Genomic DNA, 19,345 nt, shown 5'->3' on the forward strand with positions numbered 1-19,345 from the left:
CTTCAGTGTGGGCACCCGTCTGTGACAGCTTGCGGCTTCCCAGCCGGGTGCCCACTGCGCATGCGCATGAAATGTTGCGCTTTGTGAATGGCCCCGTAGTCTTCTGGGACCTGTCACGTGTCCCAGAAGACTACGGGGAGGATAACTTGCGCTTCCGATCGCCTAGGAGATGGCAGCGGAAGGGTGAGCGGGTACCTGTCAAATTCGGGTACCCCCGAATTAAGGACTGCCACCTTTGGGGAGCGGGGGCACAAAGGCTTAAAGCGGAACTTCCCCTTTTGGGTGGAGCTGTGCTTTAAGCTACCCAGCCCAAGAAATTACTTTAGGGTGGACTGATCCTTAATAGTTTGGAGCACTGTAGACATTATAATCCCCACCATCGGGATGAAGATGGTGTTTGGAGATATACAGTTGTGTTCAAAATAATATCCGTCAGACATCACTAACCGGATCAATCACTGTTTTTGGTAGAAATGATATTTCTACATGGCAAATAATTTCCTAGCAGGTGTAGTAGAGTCATAGAAATCCAACAGACCCGACAGTCATGACATGCATGCTGCTGATTCTGTGTCATTGAATCACTCATTGAAAGGGGCGTGTTCACAATAATAGCAGTGTGGAGTTCTATTAGTGAGGTCATTCATTCTTTGAAAAACAGGTGGTAATTATTGCCCTTATTTAAGGAAGGAAGGCAGCAAATGTTGGACATGCTGGTTACAGTGCATTTCTCTCTGAAATTCTGAGGAAAATGGGTCGTTCCAGACATTGTTCAGAACAGCGTACCTTGATTAAAAAGTTGATTGGAGAGGGGAAAACATATAAAGAAGCTAAGCTATCTGCAAGAAGTCCCCGCAAAGTCCCACTGTTGGGAAAAAGACGTGTGCTGAAGAGGTTACAATCTGCCAAAGAGCACATTGACTGGCCTAAAGAGAAATGGGGCAACATTTTGTGGACTGATGGAAGTAAGATTGTTCTTTTTGGGTCTAGTGGGCGGAGACAGTTTGACAGACGACCCCCAAACACTGAATTCAAGCCACAGTACACTGTGAAGACCGTGAAGCATGGCGGTGCAAGCATCATGATATGGGGATGTTTCTCATACTACGGTGTTGGGCCTATTTATCGCATACCAGGGATCATGGATCAGTTTGAATCCATCAGAATACTTGAAGAGGTCATGCTGCCTTATGCTGAAGAGGAAATGCCCTTGAAATGGGGGTTCCAACAAGACAACGACCCCAAACACACCAGTAAACGTGCAACATCTTGGTTCCAGACCAACAAGATGGACGTTATGGAGTGGCCAGCCCAATCCCCGGATCTTCATCCAATAGAAAACTTGTGGGGTGACATCAAAAATGCCGTTTCTGAGGCAAAACCAAGAAATAGAGAAGAACTGTGGAATGTGGTCCAATCATCCTGGGCTGGAATACCTGATCACAGGGGCCAGAAGTTGGGGGACTCCATGCAACACAGATGTACAGCAGTTCTCAGAAACAGTGCGACTACAACCAAATATTCATGAAGTCATTCAAAGGAAAGAAAAATCTTCAAACATTTCTCAGTTTATATAGTGAATGTTTGAGTTTGTAAAGAAGAATACAAACACGGCCATTTTTTTGAACCGTCTAATATTCACTTTTCTTCCATTTTTTTAGAGGAACAACACAAATTTGATGTATCTTTCTTCATGTTGTGATTTGGAATAGAATGTGTCGTGTTCCCAATGCATTTGTGTGGATGGAAATAAAAGCTATTAGAAGGATTTTCAGCTTTATTCACTTTTTTCAACACACTGCTATTATTTTGAACACAACTGTATATATATATGTTGAGCAATAGTACATGTGAACTGCACAACGATGATCAATCACAGTGAGTAGCAATCAGACCCTCCCAAAGGCCATAGATAGAAAAAAGAAAAATGGATTGCTGCACATAAAAGAACTTTTAATGTTGAAAAATCACCATACAAAAGAGTGATCAATAATGGACAAAGCCGTACATCATAATGTTCAAAAAAACACTATTATATTTGGCTTTGTCCATTTTTGATCATTGTCCACACATATATACAGTACATATGCAAATCCAAGGTGAAACGTATCGGCTGTCTTGAATAAAGTGCCAGCAATCAGCCCAACAGACAAATAATTGCAGCACTATGACACAATCACATCACAGACAGTATATATTCACAGCAACATATCCAGAAACATGAGTCATTACAATAATTACAATGTAACACCAGTGATAGCATACATCTCATTATGTTGCTATTTGTGAATATCTGTTACAATGTATGCGATATTGTCACAATATGAATGTCATTTGGCCTGATGAAGGACTTGTCGCCTGAGACTCTCGCCAACTCGTACAAGTTCTTTGGAAGTAAATAAATATCTTTTATATCATTTCATACAGCACTGGAAATGTCCACTTTATTCCTTTTTACTGAATTTATATTTGAACCTGATTGGAGGTGTAAGTCAGCACGGCAGCTCTGATTTCAGCCACATCGATAAATGAGGCTCGCCATCTATAAATACAGACTTTTTACAAGTTGCCCAAATCTAGCCAGTCAGTAAAATATTCTCATTTTGAAGAAGAGTCGTGTTGGGGGTTTCCATTGTTCAAAGTGTAAAGCATTGTCAGACTTCGCTTAGAGACGAGCAGTGGGAAGAATAGATTCTTGTTACCCAGTTCGCAGACAAAGACTTGCGTGTTCTTCTTCCAGTTCACAAACTTCCCTTTTGGGTCATCACTTCTCACTTGTGTCTCCGGGACTTCTCTCATGTTGCTCCCCCTTTCCTGGAACTCCCTCACATATGCCGTCCCATGACATACTCCTTATGCCTCAGGTTTTACATTGTTGTTTATTCATTTAATAAACAATCATCATTCATAGTGTTCATCTTCCACTGTTTTGGAATTCCTCCATCAATTCTGATTTCTAGTATTTCCCCCGTAATACACCAGACACACCGTAATACAAAAATAGTGTAAGTACCTGAATCTGTCTTTATATCAGCTTCCTGTACAGCAGAGCTCAGACTGGGAAAAGAAGGGGCAGCACAAGGGACCAATCAAGCTCTGTTTCATGCACATGTACTAACAGGGAACACACTGACAGGATAGTGACCAGAGGTATGATCCAATCAGTGTACGGTTGCTCATTTATTGTCCAACCACAGGTTGGGGGTGAGGATGTGACCTAACAGTAGTGCATACTTTCTCAACCTTTTTAACACAGAGGAACCCTTGAAATTATTTTCCGGTCTCAGGGAACCCCTGGTAACAATGACTATATCTACAAATCATGATCATTGGCGGACTGACAACTCATGGGGCCCCCGGACAATAGGGGATCATGGGGCCCCTGTGTCCTTGCCCACACTGAAAAAAGCCTATAAAAAAGGTACCAGGGGCATTTCATGGGGCCCCCTACTGACCCCGGGCCCTCAGGCAGTGCCGAGTGCTCGAATGGTCAGTCCACCCCTGCTCATGATACATTAGTGAGATGGGAAGAATACTACTTACACTTGTGGTCATTGGGAAGAGTTACCCCCTTAGAGATAGCTAACAAGATCAATGGTGTCAGTGGGAGCTTATCTGAGAAACTGTTCATTGCTCAAGGAACCCCAAGCAACGTTTGGAGGAACCCTCGTTGAGAAACCCTGCAGTAGTGCTTCATTGCATTCGAGAAAAATCAGGTCAACTAATGGGCTGTTCGGTCTTTGATGGACTGATCAAACAGAGATACATATCAATTAGCAGGTAGAACGGCTCCAATACATGTATTGCAGCCATACATTTATCTATGGGCCTGAAATTCAGGTTTAAACACTCAAACTTCCTGAACAAATATGGCAGCAGAGTGGTACTGAAGACCTTAGAGGCTGTCAACTGGCCCCAACTGCATGGTGGAACCTTTCCAATGTGTCAGTTTATCAAGTTTCTGCCCTTTTTGAGCTTGCGTCCAAGACGTTGACCGGCCTACGGAACGACTTGATACGCAACCCAACTGAATGTTTGTGAGATAATTAGGGACATCAACTGTCAAGGTCTGGCTTCCTAATACTTTGGCGCCAGCTTGACTTATGGTCTTGTGAAATGAACCCAGTCATACCAACATTGTCCCAACTATAGTGGAAAGTCCTCCCAGTAAAGTAGAGGCCGGTATAGCAGCAAAGGGAGGACCAACGCCATATTAAGACCTTTGGAGTGAGATGATGGACAAGCCATATCTGGATATGTTGGATGCACACGGTGTAGGATAAAATGTGATTCTAAGTCCTTATTCTGTTCAGGTGTTGGTGCTAAATATTCGAACAGTCCGTTAGTCTAGATTAGGAGGTCCAAAACATCACACGCACTCATTATGGTGAAAGCGACAGTTGGCCAAATAGTGGCAGATGCTGTAGAGTGCAAATGTGATGCAGACGGTGGCCAATATGATGGAAAGTGACCCTAGAAGATAGAGAGACATTCTCTTCTCGGCAGGGAATCTGACAAGGCATGTGAAGGGCCCAGGGCACAAGTGGGTAGAGCATTCAATGGGGTCACCAGACACCATTGGCAGTTGCCGCCATAACAAGAAATAGAGGAATGTCAGTTCTCCCACCAGCCGCAGGAAGATGCAGAACAAATAGAGGACAAGTAACGTTCTCTGATGGTGGAAATCAAGCACCAAATCCTTGTGGGCCAAGTCTGATGACCACGTCCCGATCAAAGGTCCATCTGGATGGTCAGCTTTCCTTCTCATGGCAGACTTGGTGAGTTTGTGTCGGAGCTGAGAGGTGAAAAGCTCCATGAGGAGGACAGAAATCACAAAGAAGACATAAGCGCTGTTCCACAGGGAGACAATGGGCACGTTGAAGTGGTTGCTGAAACAAGATTTCCGGCAGAATTCAGAGGTTTCATTGCCCCGGCAGTCAAAGTCCAAGTCAAGTTTGCCCCAGGGGAGCTCAGATACGTAGAGAGCAAGAAGACGGACCACAGCGAAACCAAACCACATGGTCCTTCCTGTGTAGTCTGTGGTGGCTTCCAGAGCTGTGCGGAGGATCGGGATGAGACCAGTGACCATCGCCATCTATAATATTTAAAAAAATTGTTTATTAAAAAGGAACACATCACTTTTTCTAATTGTCATCTTAAGAGAACCTCCCTGTTTACTAATCTTACAGTTTCATTTTAAATCTCCTCAATATTTACAGTTTCTGATCTTGTTGTATAATACCTCAGAACTGAGACCAAAATTCCCATATTCCCAGGCATCTTAATCCGTATGTTTAAATACATTATCCCCACTTCTGCTGAGGTCCAGACATCAATTCCTTAACTCACTAGCTATCTCTTAGGGGCAGCAGAGCAGACTCAGGAGAACTGGAACCCTCCTTGGAGAGGAAAGAAAACTTCGAAAAGGCCTCCAAAACTTTTACTACTTCCCCAGCCACCTTCTTGGCTCCTCCTTCCAGGGATTGGCTTGGGCATGATAAAGATTCATACTGGGCATTTGACTCTCCCCGGCCTATATTCTGGAAACTTCTCCCAGGAGCAGGTGGGAAAATCCAAACACCCAGCTAGGAAACCCTGACCAGACAAAAGCAATCAATTGCTGCACCACCAATTACAGTGAAGCCACAAACGAAATTTAGCCAAGCAGCCTAACTTGAGGAGGAGTTACATTAGTTACATAGTTATAAGTATAGGTTAAAAAAAGACAAATGTCTACTTCTATTAAAATGCAAAACTGAATAAATAAATAGGAAATACATAAATCCTAGTACTGGATGTCTGCTGAGCAGGGGCGGACTGACCATTTGGAGACTCGGGCACTGCCCAATGGCCCGGGGTTAGTAGGGGGCCCATGAGATGCCCCTGGTACCTTTTTCATAGGCTTTTTTGAGTTTGGGCAAGGACACAGGGGCCCCATGATCCCCTATTGCCCGGGGGCCCCATGAGTTGTCAGTCCGCCCGTGCTGCTGAGGCTATACAGTGGGGATAATAATGATTTGATCTCCTGCAGATTTTGTATGTTTGCCCACTTACAAAGAAATGAAGGGTATATACAGTGAAGGAAATGTGTATTTGCTCCCCGGCTGATGTTGAATGTTCGCCCCTCACACAGAAATGATCGGTCTAACAATGGAATGTTCGGTGTAACACTGAGAGACAGAATACAACAACAAATTCAGCAGAAATGCGTCTAACAAATGATGACTGATCTGCATGTTCATGAGGGAAATAAGGATTTGATCCCATATCATTCAGCAGGATTTTTGGCTCCCAGGTGTCTTTCATACAGGTAACAAGCTGAGATTAGAAGCAGTCTCTTAAAGGGAGTGCTGCTAATCTCATTTTGTTACCTGTATAAAAGACACCTGTCCACAAGAGCAATCAAACAATCAAATTCCAAACTCTCCACCATGGCAAAGACCAAAGAGCTGTCCAAGGATGTCAGGGACAAGATTGTAGACCTACACAAAGCTGGACTGGGCTACCAAACTATGGCCAAGCAGCTTGGTGAGAAGGTGACAACAGTTGGTGCAATCATTCACAAATGGAAGAAACACAAAAAAAGTGTCAGTCTCCCTAGGTCTCACCTCATGGAGTGTCAATGATCATGAGAACAGTGAGGAATCATCCCAGAACTATGAGTGAGGATCATTGTCGATGATCTCCAGGCAGCTGGGACCACAGTCACAAAGAAAACAATTGGTAACACACTACGCCGACAAGGACTGAAATCCTGCAGTGCCCGCAAGGTCCCTCTGCTCAAGAAAGCCCATGTCCAGGCCCGTCTGAAGTCTGCCACTGAACATCTGAATGATGCAGAGGAGGACTGGTGGAAGTGTTGTGGTCAGATGAGACCAAAATCCAGCTCTTTGGCATCAACTCAACTCGCCGTGTTTGGAGGAGGAGGAATGCTGCCTATCTCAAGGCAGTTGGGACCACAGTCACCAAGTAAACCATTGGTAACACAATACGGATTGAAATCCTGCAGGGCCCCCTCCTCAAGAAAGCACATGTACAGGCCTGTCTGAAGTTTGCCAATGAACATTTATATGATTCAGAGAAGGATTGGGAGAAAGTGCCGTGGTCAGATGAGACCAAAATTAAGCATCAACTCAACTCGCCGTGTTTGGAGGAAGAAAAATTCTGACTATGACCCTAAGAACACCATCCCTACAGTCAAGCACGGTGGTGGAAACATTATGGTTTAAAGCTGTTTCTCTTTTAAAGGAACAGGCCAACTTTGTTGCATTGAGGGGCCAATAGATGGGGTCATGTATTGTAAAATCTTGGATGAGAACCAGAATTGGATGAGAGAAGATTCTTCCCTCACCCAGAACACTGAAGATGGGTCGTGGATGGGTCTTCCAGCATGACAATGACCCAAAACATACCGCCAAGGCAGCAAAGGAGAAGAAACATATTAAGTTCCTGGAGTGGCTTAGCCAGCCTCCAGACCTTAATCGTATAGAAAATCTATGGAGGGAGCTGAAACTTCGACAGTCAAGAAACCTTAAGGATTTAGAGAAGATCTGTAAAGAAGAGCGGACCAAAATCCCTCCTGAGATGTGTGCAAACCTGGGAACCAACTACAGGAAACGTCTGACCACTGCGATGGCCAACAAGGGTTCCTCCACCAAGTACTAAGTCATGTTTTGCTTGGGGATCAAATACTTAATTTACTCCCTGAACTGCAGCTCAATTTATACCCTTTGTATCCTGTTTTTTCTGGATTTTTGGCTGATATTCTGTCTCAATCATTTAAAATGCACCTATGATAAAAATGATAGACCCTTCATTTCTTTGTAAGTGGGCAAACCTACAAAATCAACAGGGGATCGAATAATTATTTTCCTCCCTGTACTCTGTGTGACGGTATCGGGACATAACCCAAGTCACTGCCTGCAGTACACGATTCTAATTCCTGAGGCTGAGTTTTATTTGTGGTTGTTGCCTTAGGCAATGTTTCTACACAAAACAGAATGTTACATTGTGCCTGACCGAGGATGGTGTCCTGCTGGAGGACAAGTCTACACAAAACAGAATGTTGCATTGTGTCTGACCGAGGATGGTGTCCTGCCGGAGGACAAGTCTACACAAAACAGAATGTTACATTGTGCCTGACCGAGGATGGTGTCCTGCTGGAGGACAAGTCTACACAAAACAGAATGTTACATTGTGCCTGACCGAGGATGGTGTCCTGCTGGAGGACAAGTCTTCGAATGTTTGCAGACACTGTGCTGGTTGTTGTTTTATCACACCAATATAACGCAAATCTACACAGAGCAGTAAAATAAATATTTTCAGCTCTCAAAAGGGACATTTGTTCTTTGAAGAACTACTCAAGGCTGAGAAGCACGTCGAGTCGACTCTGGAAACTGGCGATGCCACAGGAACAGGGAACGCTCTCCCTGTTTGAGGAGCAGTTAGTATCGGCTGTGTTTGGGGAGAATTGCTTTTCCTCTGTCAAAATATTCACATTTTATTTTAATTTTAATACCAGTTGAGATTTTTTATTTTAACCCCTTCACGCCGGCGTCTCCTGGCCCTTTAAGGGTTCCAGAAGGCGGGGCAAGGTTTAGGGTCATGTGACCGCTGTGATGCGCCGGTCACATGACCCTAAATATATACATATATATATGTAAAGCGCTGCGTAAATTGATGGCGCTATATAAGTACCTGAAATAAATAAATAAAAATAATTTTTGGTAATTAAAAATTTAGCAAAAAAACAAAATGTGGAGAGAGAGCCATACAGGGGATCGGTTCCAGTAATTGCCCCCCTCCACACCCATCACCCTCCTTGTGCACCATATGTTTCCACTGTTGCCTAGGCCCCCCCCCTGTGCGCCCCCACCCCTGCAATGCTGTGGGCTTCCCTCCTCTTCTTCCCACCGGTAGCTGCAAGCACACAATAGGATCCTTCAGGATGCAGAGTGGGGGAAGGTTACATTTACCAGCTCCTTCTATTCCCGAATAAACACAACGATCACTCACTGTGTTCATTCATAGCTGAGCATAGAAAACTGTGTTTGTTTTTTGGGTTGGGCCTGTCATATTGGCTGTATGGGATTCTGTGGTTTCTATCAGCAGCCCTGTCAGTAAGGCTTAGTTCAAACCTACAGGTATGATCAAAAGCAGTTGCGTTTCGGAGCATTCGCGCTCATCACGTGTAGGGCGGCCCACTCATTTCAGTGGACCGCCCTACACACGATAAACCCGGAGAAAGAAGCCTCTGATTCTTTTCCAAAAACACGTCACGCCATGCAGTTTGGCACATGAATTGCAATGACCCTGCTGCACATCTGCTAAACGGCAGCGCATTTCTGTGTGTTTTGGGACAGTGCGCAATTTTGCCCGCATTCCCAACACAAACCAAACTCTATGATACACACATTCAGGCGATTATATCCCACCCGGACAACCCAGCAGCACTTCATTAATTAAAGCTGATTCCACTTCCTCAGCACATTTCATCCGGAAGGATAGAGCCCCAGACATAAACAGTGGCACGGCTCCCACATATGTTTTGTCGTCTTCCATTATCTTCCCACAGGATGGCCATGACCATCTACACACCCACATGGAAGAAAGATAGATTTGAAATATATTTTAAAAATATTCTTTCCAAACATATTGACATATATTTGAAATACTACAATTTTGGCCGTATTCAATATATTTCAAAATATATCTCAATAAATATATATATATATATATATATATAATATACCGCATATTAAAATGTGTTTTTTATATATTACAAAATATATGAAAAATATTTTTAAACATACATTTTCAAATATACTGCATGTCTTTAAAAATACATTTCATTTTTGGAATGCATTTACAAATATATGTAAAAATGAATTTTTTATATGTTACAAAAAAATCTGAAGAATATATTTAAAGAATATATATTGATAAAAATATTTTTCATATATTTTGTAATATATAAAAAACGCATTTCAACATACAGTGTATATATATATATATATATATACAGTTGTGTCCAAAATTATTCAACCCCCACTGAAATTGAGTGTTTTGGCCAGTTTGACATTGCTTTTGATCATTCAGTCATCTTGCTTACATTTACATTAAAGAGGCACTTGTAGGTCAGACAAATATAACATAACAGTTATAATGAAATAACCACAAATGTCTTTTCTGTGCTCACAGCATTATCAGTTTTATTCAACCCCCAAGTGACATTCAATCTTAGTACTTAGTACAGCATCCTTTTACAGTTATAACAGCTTTTAAACGTGAAGCATAGCTTGACACAAGTGTCTTGCAGCGATCTACGGGTATCTTCGCCCATTCTTCATGGGCAAAGGCCTCCAGTTCAGTCACATTCTTAGGCTTGCGCACTGCAACTGCTTTCTTTAAGTCCCACCAGAGGTTCTCAATCGGATTTAAGTCTGGTGACTGCGATGGCCACTCCAAAATGTTCCAGCCTTTCCTCTGCAACCATGCTCTAGTGGACTTGGAGGTATGCTTGGGATCATTGTCCTGTTGAAAGGTCCAACGTCTCCCAAGCCTCAGGTGTGTGACGGACTGCATCACGTTTCCATCCAATATCTCCTGGTACTGAAGAGAATTCATGGTACCTTGCACACGCTGAAGCTTCCCTGTACCTGCAGAAGCAAAACAGCCCCAAAGCATGATTGACCCTCCACCATGCTTCACAGTAGGCAAGGTGTTCTTTTCATCATAGGCCTTGTTCTTCCTCCTCCAAACATAGCGTTGATCCATGGGCCCAAACAGTTCTAATTTTGTTTCATCAGTCCACAGAACACTATCCCACAACTTTTGTGGTTTGTCCACATGGCTTTTGGCATACTGCAGTCGACTCTTCTTATTCTTTGGAGACAGCAAGGGGGTACGCCTGGGAGTTCTGGCACGGAGGCCTTCATTACGCAGTGTGCGTCTTATTGTCTGGGCTGAAACTTCTGTACCCACATCTGACAAATCTTTTCTCAGTTCCTCAGCAGTCACACGGGGACTTCTCTCCACTCTACGCTTCAGGTAGCGCACAGCAGTCGAAGTCAGCATCTTCTTTCTGCCACGACCAGGTAGCGTTTCAACAGTGCCCTTTGCCTTGAATTTGCGAATGATGCTTCCTAAGGTGTCTCTTGGTATGTTTAACATCTTTGCAATCTTCTTATAGCCATTGCCCTTCCTGTGAAGAGAAATCACCTCTTCTCTTGTCTTCCTGGACCATTCTCTTGCCTTCACCATGTTTGTAACCACACCAGTAAATGTCTAGAAGGAGCTGAGTATCACAGTCATTTTAAAGCTGCCTAATTGGTGCTTATTATGCTTGATTGCTGCTCGGTGACATCCACAGGTGTTTTCAATACCTGATGGAAAGCACCTGTATGAACCTCTGTTCTTCAGAGTGGTAGTCTTTAAGGGGTTGAATAATTGTGGCAATGAAGAAACCACATAAGAACCATTTACTACTGTATTACATAAACAATTGATGTCATTTTAGTTGCATTTGGGTAGTTACAACGTCCTTGTAGGATTTGATTCTGAATACAATTCCAAATGTACACTATAGTCCCTAAACCCCTTTACAGCATTGGGGGTTGAATAATTTTGGACACAACTGTATATACATACAGGGGACTGACCATTTGGAATCTCGGGCACTGCCCAAGGGCCCGGGGTCAGTAGGGGGCCCCATGAGATGCCCCTGGTACCCTTTTCATAGGCTTTTTTGAGTTTGGGCAAGGACACAGGGGCCCCATGATCCACTATTCACCTAAGTGGCCCCCACTCTTCGGAAAGGTTGAGCACCCCTGGCTTAGTGTCTTAGAAGCTCCTGTTTGCATAGCTGTGTAGATACACAGAATATAACTGGATATAACATTTATAGGGAAAGTTGATCCAGGGAATATCCGATTGCCTCTCGGGGGATCAGGAAGGAATTTTTTTCCCTGCTGGAGCACATTGGATCGTGCTTTGCTGGGTTTCATTTGCCTTCCTCTGGATCAACTGTGGGTGTAGGATTATAATTTTTTTTTTTTTTAATGGTTGAACTGGATGGACTTTTGCCATTTTTCAGCCAGACTAACTATGTAACTGGTGTCATGTTTTTTTTTTAATTTTTGTTGTGTTCCATCTAGCCAGATTCACCCTCTCTATTTACTTTGGGGACCATTATCACCAGGAAAGACGATAATTGAAATTCCAGCATTTTACAGTTGTTTTTTTTTTTTTTAACGGTTGAACTGGATGGACTTTTGCCTTTTTTTCAGCCAGACTAACTATGTAACTGGTGTCAGGTTTTTGTTGTTTTTTGTGTTCCATCTAGCCAGATTCACCCTCTCTATTTACTTTGGTGACCATTAAAACTGGGAAAGACGATAATTGAAATTCCAGCATTTTACCGTTTTTTTTTTTTTTTTAATGGTTGAACTGGATGGACTTTTGCCTTTTTTCAGCCAGACTAACTATGTAACTGGTGTCAGGTTTTTTTTTTTGTGTACTATCTAGCCAGATTCACCCTCTCTATTTACTTTGGTGACCATTATCACCAGGAAAGACAATGATTGGAATTCCAACATTTTACAGTTTTTTGGGGGTTTTTTTTAATGGTTGAACTGGATGGACCTTTGACTTTTTTCAGCCAGACTAACTATGTAACTGGTGTCAGGTTTTTTTTTTTTTTGTGTTCCATTTAACTATGTAACTATGTAGCAGGGGCGGACTGACAACTCATGGGGCCCCCAGGCAATAGGGGATCATGGGGCCCCTGTGTCCTTACCCACACTCAAAGCACACCCAAAAAAAGCCTAGAAAAGGTACCAGGGGCATTTCATGGGGCTCCCTACTGACCTTGGGCCCTCAGGCAGTGCCCGAGTGCTCGAATGGTCAGTCCGCCCCTGCTATGTAGCTACATAATCTGTTTAACTGAGTGCCTACTCTACCCTGTGTGTATTGTTACCTGCATCCAGGGGCGGACTAACAACTTATGGGGCCCCCGGGCAATAGGGGATCATGGGGCCCCTGTGTCCTTGCCCAAACTCAAAAAAGCCTATGAAAAAGGTACCAGGGGCATCTCATGGGGTCCCCTACTGACCCCGGGCAGTGCCCGAGTTTCCAAATGGTCAGTCCGCACCTATTAAGTGAAGTTCATCCTATAAACTGCCCTCTGCCTGATCACTTGGCCGATCCTTCGCCCTGTTCCAGACGTACGGTGCACCTTTGTATACTCAGCTTAGTCCTCTGTCATTAGTTGCAGTGATTAGTGATTAGTTTTATTAGAATTTATTAGGATAATATATTAATATCAGAGGTAAGTGGATATGTATGTCTGTAATTATGAGTTTACAGCCTCGGTGTAGGCCCAGCCCACTGCTGAGATGACACACGGAGCACCTTGCTCTACCCTACATGGGGAACATCGGAGGCAGCGTTGTCTAATGAGCAGCACATAAAATGTTTGATGATCATATCACTCACTACTTTCTATGAAAATGAGTCACGGATTGGAAAGAGCCCAGCTGGCTACAGTCAGCCAACACTCCCATGAAACCTGCGCGCCCCGCCAACCATCAACTGACGGCAGTTAGAAGATGGAGACAAGTGCGGTGTAGATGGGTCACAGGATCTTTTATCAGCTGTCAGTTAGTCCCTAGAAATGTAAAGTCCACGTGAGCAGTCTGTTCTCTCTTCTACCACTTGGACCCCACTGGATGGACTTTTGTCTTTTTTCAGCCAGACTAACTATGTAATTAAACGTTTGGTACTGCTAAGTATAAGAGAGGAAGTAGTTGGAAGAAGGGAAAGTGGGGTGCTCACTTATTAATTGGGGTGTGTTTAACCATAGTGCCTAGAGAAGCCATTCTCCACCAGGTTTCCAGAGGTTTTTAAAGGATCCTCCAGCTGTGGCTGATTGACCTTCCATCTGATGTCTTCAAAGTTTGGGGACAAATGCCACTTATGCAGGCCATAGATGGGGAGAAAACCGGCCGATTTTTCTTTAAAAAAACAAAAAAACGGTCGTTCAAGCAGCCGACGTTACCAGGAATGGTAAAAAAATCGGCCAATTTTCATCCCGTCTACAATGTATCTATTGTATTTTATTCGGAAACAAATAGATACATTGTTGCAACCGCTATAAATGTCAAAGCACTGTCAAAGAAATAGCGGAGCTCTCTGCAGGGACACTTTTTTCCGGGCTGGAATTACTCTTCTTCTTCATCCTCTTCTTCTTCTTCATCTTCTTCATCCTCTTCTTCTTCATCCTCTTCTGCATCCTCTTCTTCATCCTCTTCTTCCTCTTCCTCTTCTTCTTCATCCTCTTCTTCATCCTCTTCTTCTTCATCCTTTTCTTCTTCCTCTTCTTCTTCTTCATCCTCTTCTTCTTCATCATCTTCTTCATCCTCTTCTTCTTCATCCTCTTCTTTTTCTTCCTCTTCTTCTTCTTCTTCCTTTTCTTCTTCTTCCTCTTCTTCTTCTTCTTCTTCTTCATCCTCTTCTTCTTCATCATCTGCTTCATCCTCTTCTTCTTCATCCTCTTCTTCTTCATCCTCTTCTTCATCCTCTTCTTCTTCTTCTTCATCCTCTTCTTCTTCTTCTTCATCCTCTTCTTCATCCTCTTCTTCTTCATCCTCCTCTTCATCCTCTTCTTCTTCTTCTTCTTCATCCTCTTCTTCTTCTTGTTCATCCTCTTCTTCATCTTCTTCTTCTTCTTCATCCTCTTCTTCTTCATCATCCTCTTCTTCTTCATCCTCTTCTTCATCCTCTTCTTCATCCTCTTCTTCATCTTCTTCTTCTTCATCCTCTTCTTCTTCTTCATCCTCTTCTTCTTCTTCATCCTCTTCTTCTTCTTCATCATCCTCTTCTTCTTCTTCATCCTCTTCTGCTTCTTTCTTCTTTTTGTCTTCCTCTTGCAGGTCACTGCTCATGCGCAGATTTTTTATCGATAATAAGATCGGCAGATTTGCCCATAATTGCCGCGAAAATCGGCCGATCGGCAAAATCGGCCGATCTTTTTCCAACTTTACCGATAAAAAAAATCTGCAAAAATACCGAAAAACGGCCGAACAATTAAACCACTAAAGATCCGAAAATCGGCCGATTTTTGACCCATCTATGACTTGCCAGCAGCATGGTGATCACTGGATGGACTGAATTATTTGGACTTTTTTATGCACTATATAGATTATTGATATTATTAATTTTCATAATTAGATATTGTTTTGGGAATGTTATATAGATAATCAATGCAGGCGCCACTGAAATATTTTTTTACACACACACACACATATATATATATATTTTTTTAAATATATTGAACACGGCCAAAATTGTAGTATTTTAAATATATGTCAATATATTTGGGAAGAAGATTTTTAACATATATTTTTCTTCCATGTGGGAACTATGTAACTATGTAACATTACTAAAAATACAGATGATCTGGGATTTATAATATTGTCATTGATGGTAAAATATTTTTTGTTCACCTATTAAAGGAAGTTAGACCATACTCTGCAATGCATTCCTGTGCACCATGTAGGGGTTCTGAAGTTGGAACACATTTCAAAGTCTATCTATGAAATATAGATCGAGAAACCAATTTACGCCATTTGAACGCAGACGTTACAGCGCCGCGGAAGATCTATTTTATTGCTTTTCTTGATATTATGAACAAATCCCATACAAATTAGCACCACAAAATGATACTTGGCTCTGCGTTTTCTAAAAGGAGCGATACTGGGCAGTGGGTAGGAGGTGGAATCAAGGGACGGTGCTCAGAGGTGGATAGGGTGGAGGAGACAAGTGACTCAAAAGGGAGGAGTTCCTGCACCTATTCTCTAAGAAACAAAAGCCCTGGCGACAGGTATCGGCAAACCTCGATCTACGGTTGTTAACTTTAGCTCCTCCAAATTCTAAATTCAAAAATGCATTGGAAACCCAATAATTTTGGGCAGCACAGTGGCTGAATGGTTAGCACCTCCGGCTGGTAGTACTCAGGTTGTTGGTTCAAATCCCAACCACAGCGCCACCTGCCTGGAGTTTGCATGTTCTGCCTGTGTGGGTTTCCTCTGGGTACTCCGGTTTCCTCCCACACTCCAAAGACATGCTGGAAGGTGAATTGGCTCCTGTCTAGATTGTCCCTAGTATGTGTATGTATGAATGTAAGTTAGGGACCTTAGATTGTATGCTCCTCAGGGGCGGAGACTGATGTGAATGTAATATATATATGTAAAGTGCTGTGTAAATTGATGGCGCTATATAAGTACCTGAAATAAATAAATTTCCTGTCAATAATACATGTCAGTGGAAACACACCTTGACACATAATAAAAAACGCACCTCTATGCACACCTAGATCTAAATGGGTCCTTCAGGTGAAGTAATTTACAGGTAGAAACTCACCTTGCCGGGTGTTAGTGAGAAAGTGTTGATCCAGAGATTTCTGTTAAAAGCAACTTCCAGTCACAGTGTTCGCAGCTGGATTGTCAGCTCTGCAGACTAGCCTCCAGATGTCAGAGACAAAACTTAGAATGTCGTTTCTTTGAAGAAAGATCACCTAATCCGATGACCAGGACTTCACAACTGACTGTCAGCTCTGCGGGCCAGGATCTCTTGGAGTTCTGGAACTTCTCCTGCAGCTGAAGGATGTCGCAGGATCTATATTAGGATATCTGCAGAATGATATCAAATGTCTTCTTCGGAATTTATAGAATCTTTAAAAAAAAGATTAAAGTGTCAGTTTTTCAGGTCAGAGTTCAGATGCAAACTGCACAGATGAAAAACGGTGTCTATAGACTTGTATCTCCGTGGTCTCTGGCTCCCCAGCTGAATAGAGTGTAAGCTCTGTGGGCCAGGGCCACTCGACGTCCAATCCAGATGAGATCTCAGGTCTGTGATATGTCTTTAGGTTGTGCTGGTGTCAGGGGCGTCATCCCTTCCTCAAATCTCATAAATAGAAAATGCTGTCTTTCCAGTTTCTAGATTAACCCGTCGCGTGCCGGTGCTGTAACAGATCAGGAATGAACTTTCACGGTCCAAGGGACTTCAAAATTAAAAAAAAAGCATTAAAGAAGCCTTTCTGAGCAAGAATTTAGCTCACCTGGTTACAATCCTGCATTCTGTAGTCTCCACACACCTTCCCCTAAAGCGATCCCGCACATTACCCCTTCGAGACGAAGTCATATGTAGAATTTACGCCTCACATACACTAGATTGCCAAAAGTATTGGGCCAAATCATGTGATTCAGGTGTTCCAATCCCCTCCATATCATGTGATTCAGGTGTTCCAATCCCCTCTATATCATGTGATTCAGGTGTTCCAATCCCCTCCATATCATGTGATTCAGGTGTTCCAATCCCCTCCATATCATGTGATTCAGGTGTTCCAATCCCCTCTATATCGTGTGATTCAGGTGTTCCAATCCCCTCCAAATCATGTGATTCAGGTGTTCCAATCCCCTCCATGGACACAGGTGTATACAATCATCCCCTAGGCATGCAGACTGCTTCTACAAACATTGGTGAAAGATTGGGTCGCTCTTGGGCATCATGGAATATCAAATACTTTCAGGTATGGGGTGGGGGAGGGGCAAATGACTTGTGTGTCAGCCAATAGCCAGCCTCCGGGGGTGGTTGTGCCCCTGTTATGATGCCCCCAGGTAGGTCATGTGGGCTTACCCAAGACATGGTTGTCAGATCACTCTTTGGTCTTCATCAGAGCTCCTGATGTTGGAGATAGGCCTGAAACGCTGGTGGTTTCCAGTAGAGATGAGCTCAGGTGGGTTCAGACACAAGTCCAACAGCCAATCATAGGCAGTGGAGGCCTTCCCCACCCCCCAGCCATGCGTATATACACTCTCTGTATACGTGAAGCTGCGGAGAATGCCTCTGACACCTACGATTGGCTGTTGGCCTTGACAGCTTACTAATGGAATTGCTCAGGTGGGTTCAGACTTGTGTCGTCCCTCGAGTTCCTCCCTAATGCTTCTTTTTTCTTTTCTTCAAACGGGCACCAGGTTGTGGCTTTCAGGATCGCCTCACTAGGGGTTGTTGAGATAAAGGGGCTATGGTGCAGAGACAGTAGATGAGACAAGTTGGGTCCAAGTAGAGGTCGTAGCAGGGGGCAAGCAATAGAGTAGTCAGGCCCAGGCAGGAGTCCTGGTAGGCAGCAAGCAATAGTCAGGTCCAGGCAGGAGTCCTGGTAGGCAGCAAGCAATAGAGTAGTCAGGTCCAGGCAGGAGTCCTGGTAGGCAGCAAGCAATAGAGTAGTCAGGTCCAGGCAGGAGTCCTGGTAGGCAGCAAGCAAGAGAGTAAGCAGGTCCCTGCAGAGTTAAGTAGCAAGCAATAGTCAGGTCCAGGCAGGGGTCCTGGTAGGCAGCAAGCAATAGAGTAGTCAGGTCCAGGCAGGAGTCCTGGTAGGCAGCAAGCAATAGAGTAGTCAGGTCCAGGCAGGAGTCCTGGTAGGCAGCAAGCAATAGAGTAGTCAGGTCCAGGCAGGAGTCCTAGTAGGCAGCAAGCAATAGTCAGGTCCAGGCAGGAGTCCTGGTAGGCAGCAAGCAATAGAGTAGTCAGGTCCCTGCAGAGGTCCTGGAAGGCAGTGAGTAATAGAGTAGTCAGGTCTTTTCAGGAGGCCTGGTAGGCAGCAAACAATAGAATAGTCAGGTCCAGGCAGGGTTCCTGGAAGGCAGCAAGAAATTAACTAGTCAGGTCGAGGCAGGGGTCCTGGCAGGAAACAAGCAATAGAGTAGTCAGGTCCAGGCAGGGGTCCTAGCAAGCAGCAAGCGATAGAGTAGTCAAGTCCAGGCAGGAGCCCTGGCAACCAGTAAGCCATAGGGTAGTCATGCCCCTGCAGAGGTTCTGGCAGGCAGCAAGCAACAGAGTAGTCAGGTCCCTGCAGAGGGTCTGGCAGGCAGCAGGCAATAGAGTAGTCAGGTCCAGGCAGGGGTCCTTGCAGGTAGCGAGCAATACAGTGGTCAGGTCCCCACAGAGGTCCTGGCAGGCAGAGAGCAATAGAGTAGTCAGGTCCAGGCAGGGGTCAAGGCAGGTGGCAGGAGGGAGAGTACTCATGTCGGTTGACGTTGGCAACAAACAGGCAACTGGCAGGTATTATCACGCGTTAGCTCTCAAGTTGCTGGTGATAAGAGACAACAGCAGCTAATTCAAAGGATGGAGCTTACCTGCCCTTATGGTCAGAGGACATTCCAATCGTTGTCACTAGGGACCCTAAACGTTTGGCAGGAATTCCATGAGTACCATTGGAAGTCCTGGCATGGATTTTGAGCCAACCAAGCAAATTGACATATACACCTTGGAGCAGGGGTGGACTGAC

The 19,345-nt window shown here is 43.9% G+C and overlaps 1 protein-coding gene across 1 annotated transcript; it reads right to left on the reverse strand.

Annotated features, from left to right (window-relative positions):
• Positions 1 to 1,763: 1,763 nt before the first annotated feature.
• On the reverse strand, positions 1,764 to 17,002 carry LOC149434547 (gap junction beta-3 protein-like). Its single transcript, XM_089663664.1, has 2 exons — positions 16,420 to 17,002; positions 1,764 to 5,095 (listed from the first exon to the last, which is right to left on the reverse strand). Exon 2 carries the CDS (start codon positions 5,093 to 5,095, stop codon positions 4,370 to 4,372), a length of 726 nt encoding a protein of 241 aa, XP_089519790.1. The 5' UTR covers positions 16,420 to 17,002; the 3' UTR covers positions 1,764 to 4,369.
• Between the last annotated feature and the right edge of the window lie 2,343 nt (positions 17,003 to 19,345).

The sequence above is a fragment of the Staurois parvus genome, unplaced genomic scaffold (genome assembly GCF_062004578.1).
Source record: "Staurois parvus isolate SC_StPar_1 unplaced genomic scaffold, SC_StPar_1.0 ptg001741l, whole genome shotgun sequence".
Taxonomy (NCBI): domain Eukaryota; kingdom Metazoa; phylum Chordata; class Amphibia; order Anura; family Ranidae; genus Staurois; species Staurois parvus.

Coding starts and splice junctions, on each gene's coding strand:
- LOC149434547 (XM_089663664.1), bottom strand. CDS start 5,095: ATGGCGATGGTCACTGGTCTCATCCCGATCCTCCGCACAGCTCTGGAA.